The sequence below is a fragment of the Hoplias malabaricus genome, chromosome 4 (genome assembly GCF_029633855.1).
Source record: "Hoplias malabaricus isolate fHopMal1 chromosome 4, fHopMal1.hap1, whole genome shotgun sequence".
Lineage (NCBI taxonomy): Eukaryota > Metazoa > Chordata > Actinopteri > Characiformes > Erythrinidae > Hoplias > Hoplias malabaricus.
Window position 1 is genome coordinate 37,206,921 of NC_089803.1, and position 14,295 is coordinate 37,221,215.

The 14,295-nt window shown below is 39.7% G+C and overlaps 1 protein-coding gene across 5 annotated transcripts; it reads left to right on the forward strand.

The window, feature by feature from the left end:
- Positions 1–370: 370 nt before the first annotated feature.
- On the forward strand, positions 371–11,832 carry prdm11 (PR domain containing 11). Of its 5 annotated transcripts, XM_066669546.1 has the most exons (9): positions 371–817; positions 2,233–2,362; positions 3,308–3,430; positions 3,856–3,953; positions 4,075–4,334; positions 4,429–4,496; positions 4,595–4,782; positions 5,349–5,924; positions 6,416–11,832. In XM_066669546.1, exons 3-9 carry the CDS (start codon positions 3,366–3,368, stop codon positions 8,575–8,577), a joined length of 3,417 nt encoding a protein of 1,138 aa, XP_066525643.1. In that variant the 5' UTR covers positions 371–817; positions 2,233–2,362; positions 3,308–3,365; the 3' UTR covers positions 8,578–11,832. The 5 variants fall into 5 exon arrangements, with proteins under 5 accessions (XP_066525643.1, XP_066525642.1, XP_066525645.1 ...); XM_066669545.1 differs by lacking the exon at positions 2,233–2,362; XM_066669548.1 differs by lacking the exon at positions 2,233–2,362 and having other exon boundaries at positions 6,419–11,832.
- The last annotated feature ends 2,463 nt before the right edge of the window (positions 11,833–14,295 follow it).

A 14,295-nucleotide genomic window follows, 5' to 3' on the forward strand; every position in this document is an offset into this window, starting at 1 on the left:
GGCTTTTTTTTTTTTCTACCAAGTCCTTGCTTTACTTACCGATTACAAGAATGTAGTTTTTTTTTGGTTTTTTTGTAAACGCAATGTGCATTTCATGTGGACGTTTTTTCCCCTCCTCAAAGCTTCATATTATATTAAAGTTCTGTAAACTTCACTCAGGTAAATTTACCCCCAGTAATAATAATGTCAATTTTCTAAAGGACCCTGTGTTGAAAAGTTTTAAAATTCTTTAGAGAAAGTTGTTCTTTGTGTATCAGTGTCCAAAGGACACTTTATTGCACGTTTGAATAGAGGCTGAAATTGCATATGGGGGTGGGGTTTTAGTTTTTTTCGAGGGCAGTGATAAAATCTTGGCACCTGTGCACGCTGTTAGACATCAGGGTCAGTTTGCATAGAGCACCTTCTGTAGAGAGAAACTTTCCTGTAAATTCAGAGGAGTTAAAGAACACCCTCTCCCCTAGATTACTGTCGGGGGAGTTAAGGCAGGGGGAAGCCATTCTCGGAATCGTCCAGCTCAGCTTCGTGTGTGAGCGTCAACTTTCTCTTTCTAGTCATTTCGCATGTTGCCCCCTCTCCTCCATAAACGCAGCTTTCTTCCGTTTTTCCATGTCATTTCCTGTAATAAAAAAGATGGTGGTCAAAGCTGAGAGAAGCAGCTGACTCGTTACAAATGTTTGCGATGGTAAACTTTGCGTCGCCCCGGCCCCGTGGCATTGAGCGGCTGCTCAGGAGCCGCGGAGCTACGTGCTCTGTGGCCGAGGCGGAGGTTGTTGTGTAAAGGCGGATCGCCGCAGAGCCGCTGCCTTTTCTCCACAAGGTGAGTTTCTCTTACTCGCCACTATGGCCAATGAAAATGGCTTCCGAAAGCGCCAGGCGAATTGCCAGTGGCCTGCGCACGAGAGCCTGTGGGTTTAAACCGCACTGCCCCTTGACCACAACCGCCGCACACGCCCTGGGACCCTCCGCCACGTCGCCCGTCCCCGGACAGGAGTCTGAAACCGTCGGAGAAATAGGAGTTTTGGAGGTTTTTAGGCACCGTCGTCGCTACCCAGTTTGCTGCGTTCACTCTCCTCAGCGCAAAGAGCAGCTGAGCGACGCCGCTCTCCGCCAATCAGCGCTCAGCCTCTCCCGCCCAAATACTTTCACACCGAGGGACAGTGGAATTTGGGGACGGTGTAAACATGGAACGCCGCGGTGTTCCGAGCGGTCACCCGGAACTTCAGCCCAGCGCCACTTTTAAATCGCGTTCTGGAACCCCGCGTTCATCATAGTAGAAAGTTCAATTCTATTAGTCGAACTGACTCAGCCAGATCTCCCTTTGAGTATGCGCTCACACCTTGGCACGAGCTGCAGCATGTAACACTGGGACCCTTTGAAACACTCAGGCTGTGTTCACGTTACTAGGCAGAAATGATTAGAATCAGATTTTTTTTAATTTTTTCCCTCCCTTAAATGAACACACACTCCCTGTTGAGATGCTCTTAACACTACTGTTTATGGGAAACTGCCCTGAACTTTGGGTCCTTGAGTGTAAAAACTGTTATTTATTTAAAAATCTACATCGTTTATGTTTACAGATTCATTTGGGATTGAGATGCATGGACATATTATGCATGCCATTTCAGTGGCAGATTTGTTCATATTACAGATACAGGTCACTTCCATTTAGGAATATGAACTATCAAGATGGTCAAATTAAACCTGAGCGCACTAAAAAATGCAGTTGGTTAATAAGATTTATAATGTAGCCTAATTAATCAGCAACCTGGGGGAAAAAAACACATTCCTCCAACGTTACTGAATATGAGCTTTTTCCAAGATAAAAAGAAATATCTTGTTAAAATGTGTGTGGTGGTGTTTGTTCATATGTCTTTTTGATAAACAGTATTTCTATGTGATGGGATTAATTGTAACCTTTCTTCCACATGTTAATACAGTTCTCCGCGGTCATAATACATGATGCTTTGGTCAAGCTGCCACAAGGATCAAACAACACAGCATTTCCTTACCCATTTAAAAATCTCTTTTTAGAAAACTAGTTTTAGTGTCTGTTGAGAACGAGAGACTGAACCAAAATAGAGGTGCCCAGGTGTGAAGAGCAAGGAGCAGAAATGCTAGTTTTGAATAACTTTCGAATGGTTCTTTTCCTTCTCTCTCATTTTTACCATATTTAATCAGTACACTAATTTCTCTGTATTTTGTGTCTGTTTTGTACTTTTTAACCTTGTCCAGCACTGTGATTGAAGAAACTCAGCAGAGGAGGCAGGAACACAATGAAGTGCCTTTAATCTAAGACACAGCACAAAATCAGAATGACTCGTTGTTTCCAATGTTTTCAGATGTTTCAGATCAGTCTGTGTTGGTAGGCACCAAATCCCCAAATTAATATGATAATGCACTCAAATAGTGATGCCCACCCCCCAAAACACACACACACACACACAAAACATATCCCCTTTAAACTGAATGTTCCCTGGGTTAGGAATGCCTATCCTGTATTTACACTTCGTGTTAAAAGACCACTATACACACCGGTCAACAATAACATTGTGACCACCTCCTTGTTTCTGCACTCATTGTCCAGACTCTCTGCTCCACTGACCAGACAGAAGCACTTTGTAGTACTACAGTTAAGACTAAGTGTAGTCCACTTGCTGCTTTTCATACTGTTAGTCTCCTTTTACCCTGTTGTTGACTGATTAGGACCCCCCTAATTTTTAGACAAACTCTGATGGGAAACAAATTTTAATTGTCCAGACATTTAACATATGCAATCTGGCAAACAGGCAAATCACAATACAGAGAGTTATTAATGTGACATGTGGTGCAACAAACAGATTAGAGACGTTCTAAAACACATAAGACAAAAGGTAATGAAATTTAATTTACTGGAAAAAAGCAACATTTCTCTCATATTTTTGCTCATGAGAACTCTATACTCTACACTAGTACTATACGCCAGACTGTATACACCATACTGTACACTAGTGTACAGAGCACTATACACCAGCCAGTGATATAAAGATAACCTCCTTAGTTCTACACTCATTGTCCATTTTTATCATCTTCACTGGCCGGATGTTGTCACAATGTCAGTGTCACTGCAGTGCTAAGAAATAACTCAATAAATTATATGATGAACAACATCTCTAATCTATCCATCTGTTTTGACTGTACGGTCAGAAATATAGTTATAGTATAACTTAAATTATAACAGAATGGCACAGTCACACTTATTGAACTCCTTTTCATGTAGTTTTAAAAGTAGGTGCGTCAGTGGATTGACCTTCTGACTTTCTCTCCTCAGCTGTAAGATGTTTGCATGAAAAGGGCACCCAGAGACTGGCCCTCTGCCTGCACTGACCATGGCAGACCCTGTCACTTATCAGACTGAGCCATGTATGGAAACTGAGCCAGACTGCAGCACAGGGTAACTTGATTCATCTTAGTACTTAGTATTTTATGCTGTTTGCAGTGGGAACACTGTTTTTCTTACCGGTTTATTAAAAGCGTTTGTGAAATAGTTGTAACTCTATATTAAACTTGCTTATGCTTGAAAATTATTGAGCAAAATATTGAATTGAACTACACAAGTAAGTATAATTAATTAAGTGGGCATGACTAAGATATTGTGTGTATAACAGTTTGCCCTCTGTAAGGCCCTCATTCCTCTGCCTTTAGAGGCACTATCAAGCCAGCATTTACAATAGCACTAGAGCATCTCTTTGGAGTTGGGGTAAAAATGTCTGCAGTTATGAAACCGGACTACACCATCTTTTATTTATGTATTTTTATATTTATTTTTTCATGTCACTTGGACTGTTTGGATGACTGACATTCTGTGTCATTTTTCAGAGTCGTCGGTGACGTTTTTTCTGAGGAACCAAACAAGAAATTAAAAGTTAACCATGAGCGTTGTGCTGATGTGGGGCAACCAAACGTTGACTTCTGGTGTAGGTATTATGTCCTCAAAAGAACAGTATATCTTTATTGCAAACTTTTCCATTTAATGAAACATATCTGCAAAACATGAACTTTCATAAATGAAGATGCTTTGTTGTTGTTTTCCTGTAGTCTGTGAAGAATGTAAGGAGTATTTCCTGGAGGAATGCCCAAACCACGGTCCCCCTGTGTTTGTACCTGATACTCCGGTTGCTTTGGGTGAACCAGATCACGCGGCTCTCACTGTACCTTCAGGCATAGAAATCATTAAAGAGGGCCAAGATGTGGATGTTTGCTGCATGGATGAGAATATTCCCAAGGGAGCGCTATTCGGCCCTTACCAAGGCCAACTGATATCCCAGGACAAACCATCAGGAATGCACTCCTGGATGGTCTGTTGGACATCCAGTTTTGCACATTCTGAACTTATTAGATCTTATGTCTAGATTTCCTTTACATTTTCAACATATCTTTCATTTCTTTTAGATTGTTAATGAGGACAACACATACAAATCTATTGATGGCAGTGATGAATCTGTAGCCAACTGGATGAGGTGAGATCAAAGTCCTGTTTCTCCCTATAAATTAAAAGTGGATTTAGATGCAGGTGTCCTCCCTTTTAAGTAAGCTGACTCTATGTATGTTTTTTCAGATATATTCGAATGTCCTCAGAGGAAAGTGAGAGAAACTTGAGTGCATTCCAGCACGGCGAACACATTTACTTTCGTGTGTGTCGCAGACTGGCAGTGAGGGAGAGACTGCGTGTGTGGTACAGCGATGACTACATGAAACGACTACAGAGTGTGTCCCAGAACAGCATTGACCACAACTTAGACACTGGTGAGATACCTGCTTCTGTGCCTGCTTAAATGTTCTCAGTTGGACAAATGGAATAGAGCAAATGTTATCTAAGGACTTTCTGAGGACTGTTTTTTTTTTTTTTTTTTTTTTTTTTTTTTTTTTTTTTTTTTTTTTTTTGCAGCTAGTAATAAGAGTCATGGGTGAAAGTAGCTGCTTGCAGTCTAGATTAGTAAAGTTGCATTGCAGGTTAATTTTTATAGCTCAGTGAATAAACTGCCATGATTGTATTAAACTATGCAAATTAATGAGTAGAAAATCAAATTAAAGAACAGTTCACCCTTCCTAAAAATAATCCAGGTATTTAAAGGTGTTTGTAAGGTGAGCGTTAACAGCATTTGTCAACAAATAAACTGTCACAGAGGATATGTTCCTGGCCGTTTACCAGCAGTGGTTTTTCAGGTAAGTAAAACAGTTTGAATTTTTTCAGTCATATTGCTTTTATCGTATTTTTCTTCCGATTTCATATTATATTCTTAGTCACCTTTGTTTTCACGTGACAAGTGATGCAATATCTTTCTCACTTACAAACACGTCTTGGTTTATAGGATTAAATTCAGAAGACATCACCCAACCCCAAGACAAAGCTCAAGGCCCAGTTCTCTGCTCAGCCCTTCATGGTAGAAGGACCCTCAGCAAGCATGGGAATGATGAGGCAGAAGGCCAGCCTCAGGCCAAGAAGAAGAAGATTGATCTCATATTCAAAGAAGTACTAGAGGCATCGCTGGAAGCAGGACAAAGCCGAGACAATCCTCTCAACAGCACTTTGTCATTACCAAGAGCAAGGACACAAGTCAGCAACGTGTTCAACCAATCCAGTCCATTTTCACATCATGTAGCAGAGTCAGTACTTGGCCAGACAGAAAGTAAAGTGCCTCTTGAGGCCTCTGGACTGGCCTCGGTGGAGCAGAAAGAAAGCCATGAAGAAAGATATATCAAAATGGAGAATGCAGAGGAAGAGCCCATTATGACTAATGATGGCCCATCCACATCTTTCTGCCCAAACTGTGTGAGACTGAAGAGACGGATACGTGAATTGGAGGCAGAGCTACTCCGTTTTAAACAACATGAGCAGATTGAGTCATTGGCCCCAACTGAGCCCCTGCCCAGTGATGACCTCAGAGGTAGGTTTTCACCTGGGCGAGAGCTGTGGAATAAGCTGTGGATTGATGTCATGCTGTCTCAGGTTTCTGCTGAAACCTCACTCAAATGTGCAGTTGTACATATGATAAGATACTTCTTGAATTCTTATCTAGATTCCTGTCTTGGGTCTCTCAAATCCTTAATCATGTTTCCATTAGAGTCCTGGTTGTCTGTTGTCTCTTAAACTGTTTATTAAATACTTGAAAAAAGAAACATTGTCTTCTTATTTTACTGTCTGATTATTGATAGCATGTTATGTAAGGGCCTATTATTGATAGTACATTGTTTCTGATAATCTGAAAATCGTATTTAATTAAAAGAAGAGACTAAATTTATTAGTGATTATGAGGTTTTCTGCTCTAAATGGTGTTGAATTCAGTTTTGTTTGTGTATTTGTAAAGAAATTGCCACAGGAAAATGACGGGAATATATCTGTCAGTAAAAGTAAACATTTATTTCTATTGCTTTGCAGCAGTGGAGGCCATGACACCCATCCCAGTTGTGTTGGAAGAAGATGATCAGGATGTTGACTCCGCAGACGAGTCCATAGTTGCTGACATGATGGTAGCTGCAGATGATTCTTCAAAACTGTCTGTTGGTCCAGGCAGACGGATTCGCCGCTTCAAGCAAGAGTGGCTAAAGAAGTTCTGGTTCTTGCGTTATTCTCCAACATTGAATGAGATGTGGTGCCATGTTTGTCGGCAGTATACGGTACAATCATCAAGAACCTCTGCTTTCATCATTGGCTCAAAGCAGTTCAAAATTCATACCATTAAGCTACACAGTCAGAGCAACCTGCACAAGAAGTGTCTACAATTGTACAAGTTACGCATGCATCCTGAGAAGACGGAGGAGATGTGCCGAAATATGATGACACTCTTCAATGCAGCCTACCATCTTGCGGTAGAAGGACGGCCTTATTCTGACCTTCGTCCATTGGCAGAGCTGCTGAAGAAGTGTGAACTGAAAGTAGTTGATCAGTACATGAATGAGAGCGACTGCCAAATTCTTATCCACCACATTGCTCGAGCATTCAAAGAGGACTTGGCAGAGAAGATCCGCCTCTCACCCTTCCTTGGGGTAATTATGGATGGCCAAAATGATGATTTACTGGCAGACACAGTCGCAGTTTATGTGCAGTTTATCACTGCAGATGGCCCACCTGCTACAGAGTTTCTTTCATTACAGAGGCTGAGTGGTGGAACTGTAGATGGCTATCTCCAGGCAGTTGATCGTGCCTTTGGTGTCCTGGGCTTGAGGTTCCAAGACATGATAGTGGTTGGCCTGGGAATCGATGGGTCTAACATCTCTTCTGGCCTTCGGGCAAACCTGTATGTAACCCTACGGAAGAGCATCCCCTATGTCTTGTATCTACCGGTTATGATCCATCGTCCCCATCTGGAAATACTGGATGCCATATGTGGGAAGGAACTCGCATGCTTAGATGATTTGGAGAACAACTTGAAGCAATTATTGAGCTTCTACAGATATTCCCCTCGTATGATGGCTGAGCTGAGATCAACAGCTCCTACTTTGTCAGAGGAGACAGAGTTCCTTGGGGATATAAGAGCAGTCCGGTGGATCATAGGGGAGCCTAATGTCCTGAATGCCCTCATCAAAGACTATCTCGAAGTAGTTACCCATCTTAAGAGCATCAGCGGTCAAACCCAGAGGGCAGATGCATCAGCCATTGCTCTATCGCTCTTGCAGTTTCTTATGGATTACCAGTCTGTCAAGCTGATCTATTTTCTCTTGGATATCATTGCTGTTCTCTCACGCCTTGCCTTTGTCTTTCAAGGAGACTATCTTCTAGTGTCCCAAGTGGATGCAAAGATTGAGGAGGCAATTCATGAGATTGGCCAGCTTGTTGATTCTCCAGGAGAGTACTTGCAGGAGTTTGAGGAAAATTTTCGAGAGAGCTTCAATGGTGTGGATTTAAAGAACCTGCGGGTGGCAGAATCCAAGTTCCAGTCCATCAGAGAAAAAATCTGTCAGCGGAGCCAGGGCATTCTCTCCCAGCGCTTTGACCAACGCAGCCGTTCTGTTGTGCAGGCTTGCAAGATTCTTGATCTAGCTTCATGGCCACGCAATAGGGATGACCTTCGAACGTATGGGGAGGAAGAGATCCTGCTCATCTTGGACCATCTAGAGACGGTTCCCTCATCCAGTTGTGAGCTTTCCCATGACAGAACAGATGTGCGAGGAAGCCTGATAGGAGAATGGAGGGATCTCAAAGCAGACTACTATAGCATGAACAGTTTTAAGGAAGTGATGAGTCATATCTGCAGATATAAACAGCGCTTTCCTTTGCTGAATCAAATTCTGCAGTTGGTCAGGGTCCTGCCAACATCAACTGCCTGTTGTGAAAAGGGACGAGGATCTTTACACAAGGTGCGAAGGAACAACCACTCCAGGCTAGCACTGGAGCAGGTGAATGACCTGCTGACCCTGGCTGTGAATGGGCCATCTATTGCCAGCTTTGATGGCAAGAGGCCACTGGACAGCTGGTTTGAGGAGAAGTCAGGGAACAGCTACACGCTCTCTGCAGAAGTGCTGAGCAGAATGTCCAACTCCGAACAAAAGCCTGTGTTGAACATGATGGATGTGAATTCAGAGTTTTATCCTGATATTTGATTGATCTGAGCTTGCTCTTCAGCCAATAATATTCCAAAACAAAAGCCATCTCGGTGGACATGAGCTGGTCTGGGGCTATTATGTGATTGGCCAATATGACATTGGCCCTGCTGCTACAATGGCCTGGCCAGCTGTATTTTTCATCCTATTAAAAATAGTAGGAATGCCTTTGCAGGGCAATGGCACTTGCACACCTACGATTATTCTGGAATGTTTTTTGTCATTTCATGTGATTTGATGCTCCAAAGAATAAGAAAGCACTTATTGTTTGATAATGTAGACACAGAGAAATTAAATATGACATTTTCTGGAGCTTTGGCTATTTTCAGTTGTTAATCTCAAAATATCTAGTTACAATATTCTGCATAAATATGCACAGTTTAAGCTTGTGGGTTTTTTTTTTTATTTTGTTTTAACAACGATTTATTCCGTTTTCCGCTTTTTAAGAACCGTTTATTTTATATTACTCTTGAATAAACGCAAGGCACATGATTGTTGTAGCATGTATTAAATGCTATTAGTCCTTCGTTTAAGTGCAAAGAGACAATATTTTGCCACATTATTTAGATGTAAAATGTTCTCTTTTCAAGAGGGTTTTTTTTTTAGCAAATTCGAAAGGGTTGCTCCAAGAGCAAAAGTTTAGTCTGTATCATCTTTTTGGCGGGAGCAAAATCCTTTTGATGACTTATGGATGTGCCATAATGCATTATGCAATCATAACCCTGCACGGTGCAGTTTATGTAAAACATGGTTTAAAATGCAATATGCAAGAATGCTAATGCCTTATACTCATGAGTTTTGATGTTGCTGTTTTTCTGATGTTCTCTCTCCTCCCCTGCTTTAAGCTGTATAGGTAATATGTGGCCATTGGGAGATGTTATTGTACAATTCAATATCCAAACAAATTTCTCTTTGTTTTCAGTCTCTATTCAATACTGAAAGAACAAACTTTTTGAAGACATAGTATTATGCCTGGATACGCTGACACTTTTAAGTAGAACATTGAGTATTTGTTGTGCTACATCTTTTTTACAGTGTACTTTTTCGGCTTGCCATTAAATACATTGATAATGTGTTCATTGTATTCTACATTTAGGGACGTTGTTGTTATTTTCTAAATGTTAAGAGTTAGAACAGTTGTGCTTCAGTGAGGAATACTGTGGATTTCGAAGTTTGAGATGGACAAAAAGGCTATGTAATGGGATTCAGTCTTTTTGCTTTTTGACCACATGTGGCATATTTACCTTGCTCTGGGGTAAGAATTCAATGCATTGTGATGCTGCTAACAAAGTCTTAACCCTTGTTGCCAAAGTTTCTGCTGAAACGGTGATTTAAAATGGGTGAATATAAAGAGCGATAGATTCTTTTTGTAAACATTTTCACAATGAATTTACAAGTGTGTCATATATCTCATTCTGAAGAGGCACTTAAACAGAGGCTGTAGCCCTATGCAGTATATGTTGTTGAAATGATTCTAATTGTACACAACCTTGTCTTAACTTTGTGTGAAAATCTTAATGCAGTAGTTTTGCATGTTATCTGCACAACTTAATATAGTTCAAACAAATAATACACTTGGGGTTTTTTATATTTGCAAAGAATGAAGTTTGATGCTGTAACTCTTATAGAAATTTGTATAAAACAATTGATACCGCCTACAGTGTGATACAGTCATTATTTTTTAACATTGTTGGTTTTTCACAGATCTCTGAACTATTGCATGTGCTCATGGCTGCAGAAACGTCTTTTGCTTATGTGCTGCTCTCCTGATTGGATCATTCATTTGATGGAGGACTTGGGAAAAGCTTTAATTCAGCAAAATGCGTCGTCCAGTTTTTCCATGCTAAACCTTTGTACTTCCACATAATGTATTAGCAACATTATACTACTTGGCCAAACATTTGCAGACACCTGCTCATCCAATATTTCATCTGAAAATATGGTTATTATGTGGTAGTTTTGTCCCCTCATTTGCTGCAGTAACACCTACTTCAAGAGAAGGCATTACACTAAATGTTGTAATTTGATGGCACAAGGACTGGATTGAGGTCAGCTTCTGATGTTGGATCATTAGCTCTGGATTTTAAATGCTGCTCCAAATCAACTCAGAGAATTGGGGGCAGGTGGAGTTCTTTCCATCAAACCAACACTGCATTGAGTATGGTGAATTTTGACTCACATTTTGTTTCATGCTTTTCTGCGAATATACAAACGGCAAGTGCACATTTGAACATCTGTGTCCACAGTGTGTGCACCTTTTAAGCAGCTGAAATCATTTTTATAATGGTGTCTCCAAACATTTGGGCACGTAGTGTATGTTTTCAAAGTTGGTCCTTCAAAGCAAATTCAGAGTTAACAATGGCATAGCATTCCTCAAATCCTTTAGTTACAGTTCAGATTTAACTTGAACTCCAGCCTTTTCATGTGCTGTATTGTGAGCTTGAATGTTGTTGCCTCATAGTGAGGTATGTCAGTAAATTGAGAAGCTTTTTTTTTTTAAACGCTTCTAGCGCTTTCATTCAGCCAAATGTAATAGTGAATCTTTTATTTTTATTGCACTTCTTAAAAGATAAAATAATTTTACATGTTGTTTGGGATTTCTTTGTTTTATTTTTGTTTTTTCTTTCGCACAAAAATTTACAATTATTGAACTATTGTCTATCCTTCCTTCATTTTCAGAATGGTTGTTTAAAGTGTGTTGTTCTCTCTCTCTCTCTCTCTCTCTATCATGAGCCAAAATCAAGCTTGAGGTCATTATAGTTATGCATTTCATTTGTTTTTCCTGAAGCATTGTGTACCAAATCGTAGATTCCAAATCAAGATTCATACTTTTGTACTTTATGATTTACATCTTCTATTGCATTATTCACAATTACCTGTGTTGTATTTTGTATTGATGCCATATTATATGCTGTTGATGTTTTGTCTGCTCACCTGATTTGGTGGAGCAACAGTTTTAAGCTTGATATGAACAAAAAGCATTTTTGATTTTCAGGTTTCTATTCAAATGATTCAATGCATATGATTGCTATATTATATTGTTTTTACCATTTTTGTGTGTCAGTCATGTCAGCAATTATGAACATTTACACAACTTTATACACCTTTAGCATTTGCATGAATTCATGGTAACACTGGAAATTCATAGCTATAAAATATATGTGAATTTAAGGAAATATATATAGCTGGAGATTGTGGTCATGTACTGTATAAATCCACTCAAAATGTAAACTTACCAATTATATATTCCGCATATAATGGTTTAATAAAGATTTTGTATTTTATTATTATTCATTTGGTGTGTTTTTATTTGATGTAACAAAATAATCATGTGAATGCATTAAACAAACTGCTGAATACAGTGGGTATCTGCTGGGAGGTCTGATTTACAGAGACTTATAATGCCAAAATAATATAAATATATTTAAGAAAATAAGTAAAGGTAAACAGTGTAACAATCAAAGTAGCACAATAAAAGAATAGACATGATTAAAAAGATTCATAGTTGTTATAAAACAAAAATTAACAAATAATTTAACAATTAAAAGAAAGATTATACCATGAGTCTGAAGTTTTCTGGCACCCTAGGTGAGGAAGAACTCCAAGTTAATCAATTCTTAGTTTACTCAGTGCTAGCAAATTTTAAAACTTAAAAAATTGACACTTTCATCTACTGAACAGCAAACGTGACTTGATAATATCCTGCTTTGAAGTAATACCAACCTCTAAGCTGTTAATCAGTCCTTGGGATATCCATGATAGAAATTAAAATATCTTTAGATTCATTTTGAAGGTAAAGAAGATGTTCAAAGATGAAATAGCTCTGAGCCCATCAAGAAGAGCGTACCGGAGTTTTGTGCCATAGTGGCTGCAGCTTCCCCAGTTTTCAATTAAGATTTGCATCAGTCACTGCGTACTGGTCAGGTTCTATCTACCTAAAAAATCGCTGCAGTCACTCCTCTACTCAAAAAACCTGGTTTGGATCCTCTGGCTCTAGTTAACTTCCATACTATCTCTAATGTTCCTTTTCTGGTCAAAGTCCTAGAATGCACTGTCGCTAGTCCCTTCGACAACACTGAATCTGCCTTAATAAATTACTGAATGATTTTCTTTTAGCTGTGGATTCTGTCTCTCTCTATCCTTTTATTATAAGTGCATCGTTTAAAACAGTAAGTCTCCCCAATCTTCTATCCAGGCTGCGAGAGCTGGGCATCAATGGTTACACCCTGGATTGGTTCACTTCTTATCTAACTGACAGAATTCTGGTCACAATTCTTACACATCTGTTACTCAAGGGGTACCTCAAAGATCAGTCATTTGGGTCTTTTCATTGTTTACATGCTTCCCCTTGGTCATATCTCGCATCATTTTAATCTTGACTTTCGCTACTATGCAGTTGACATCCAGATTTCTTTTACTACTAAATCTATTAAAAATCCACCTCTTACCCACTTAGAAACCTGTTTATCAGAAATCAGGAAATGGATGAATCACAACTTTCTCATGTTAAATAGTGACAAGACTGAACTCTTGCTAATCGCTTCCAAATCAATTCTCAAACAAGTAGGTTCCCTTTCTCTCTCCATTGATAATTCAAGTGTATCTCCCTGTTTCGTAATCTGGGTGTCATCCTTGATTCAACTCTTTCACTTCAGTTCTATAATCAAAACGTCATATTTTCATTTGCCTAATATTGCCAAACTCAGGTCATCTCATTCTCAATCTGCTGCTGAAATCCTGCAACTCTCTTCTCTTTGGCATCCTCTGTCCTCTGTCCTCATTAGCTTTGGCGTCCTCTGTCCATAGACTTCATATTGTTCAGAACTCTGCTGCCCGTCTTCTCACTCACACTCGCTCTCACCAACACATCACACCTGTTCTCCAACATCTTCACTGGCTCCCCATAAAGTACAGGATTCATTTCAAAATACTTCTTCTCACTTGCACAGCTCTAAATAACCTTGCTCCCTCATACCTGTCTGCTCTTCTCCGTCCTTACAAACCCATGAGCACTATCAGGTTTTCTTCAACCGGGATGCTCACTGTCCCTTCCCCCTCTGGTTCTGCTTATAATACTCCTCTAACTTAATCTATTCATGCCTGTTCTGTACTGTTTGTTAATGTATGACTATTGTAAGCATCTTTGGGTTTTTGAAAAGTGCTATATAAATATATTATTATTATTATTATTATTATTATTATTATTATTATTTGGGAATTACCAACCAAAATTATGTCTTTTTGTAAAGATTGTTACTGCCCAATTACCCATAATATGTTTACTTCTGTGACCTTCCATGACCTAAAGATTTGGAAGCTGTTGAAGGTACACAGAGGTCTAGGGCTCTTTGATTGAACTCATTGTTCAGACTGCTGCCTGGCATCAAGACAAATAACATGTCACTGTCACATCTCTATCAGCACGCTGACAACTGTGCAGATGACAGGGTTGTGATATTTATGAGAGGAGAAATAAGGCAAATTATGTCAAATCTAACTGACGACCTTGCATCAGGCATGATGACATTAGGGTGTGGAATTTGTGGAGGCCAAAAAACAAAAAAAAAACAAGGCAAGCAAATACTCGCTGTTTTTCGGTTAGAATGACTATAGTAGAATTTGTCTGCTGAAAAGATCCATTGAAAGAAACCAGCTCCACTAAGCGTCTGAAAGTCTGTGGCAGCGAGTCTGTGGAAAATCCGACACAGCGCCTTATTG

Bases quoted from the DNA above. Each gene is read 5' to 3' on its own strand.
- prdm11 (XM_066669546.1), top strand. From the start codon at position 3,366: ATGGCAGACCCTGTCACTTATCAGACTGAGCCATGTATGGAAACTGAG. The intron at 3,431-3,855 runs GTAACTTGATTC...GTCATTTTTCAG, and splicing joins GAGCCAGACTGCAGCACAGG to AGTCGTCGGTGACGTTTTTT. The intron at 3,954-4,074 runs GTAGGTATTATG...GTTTTCCTGTAG, and splicing joins ACCAAACGTTGACTTCTGGT to TCTGTGAAGAATGTAAGGAG.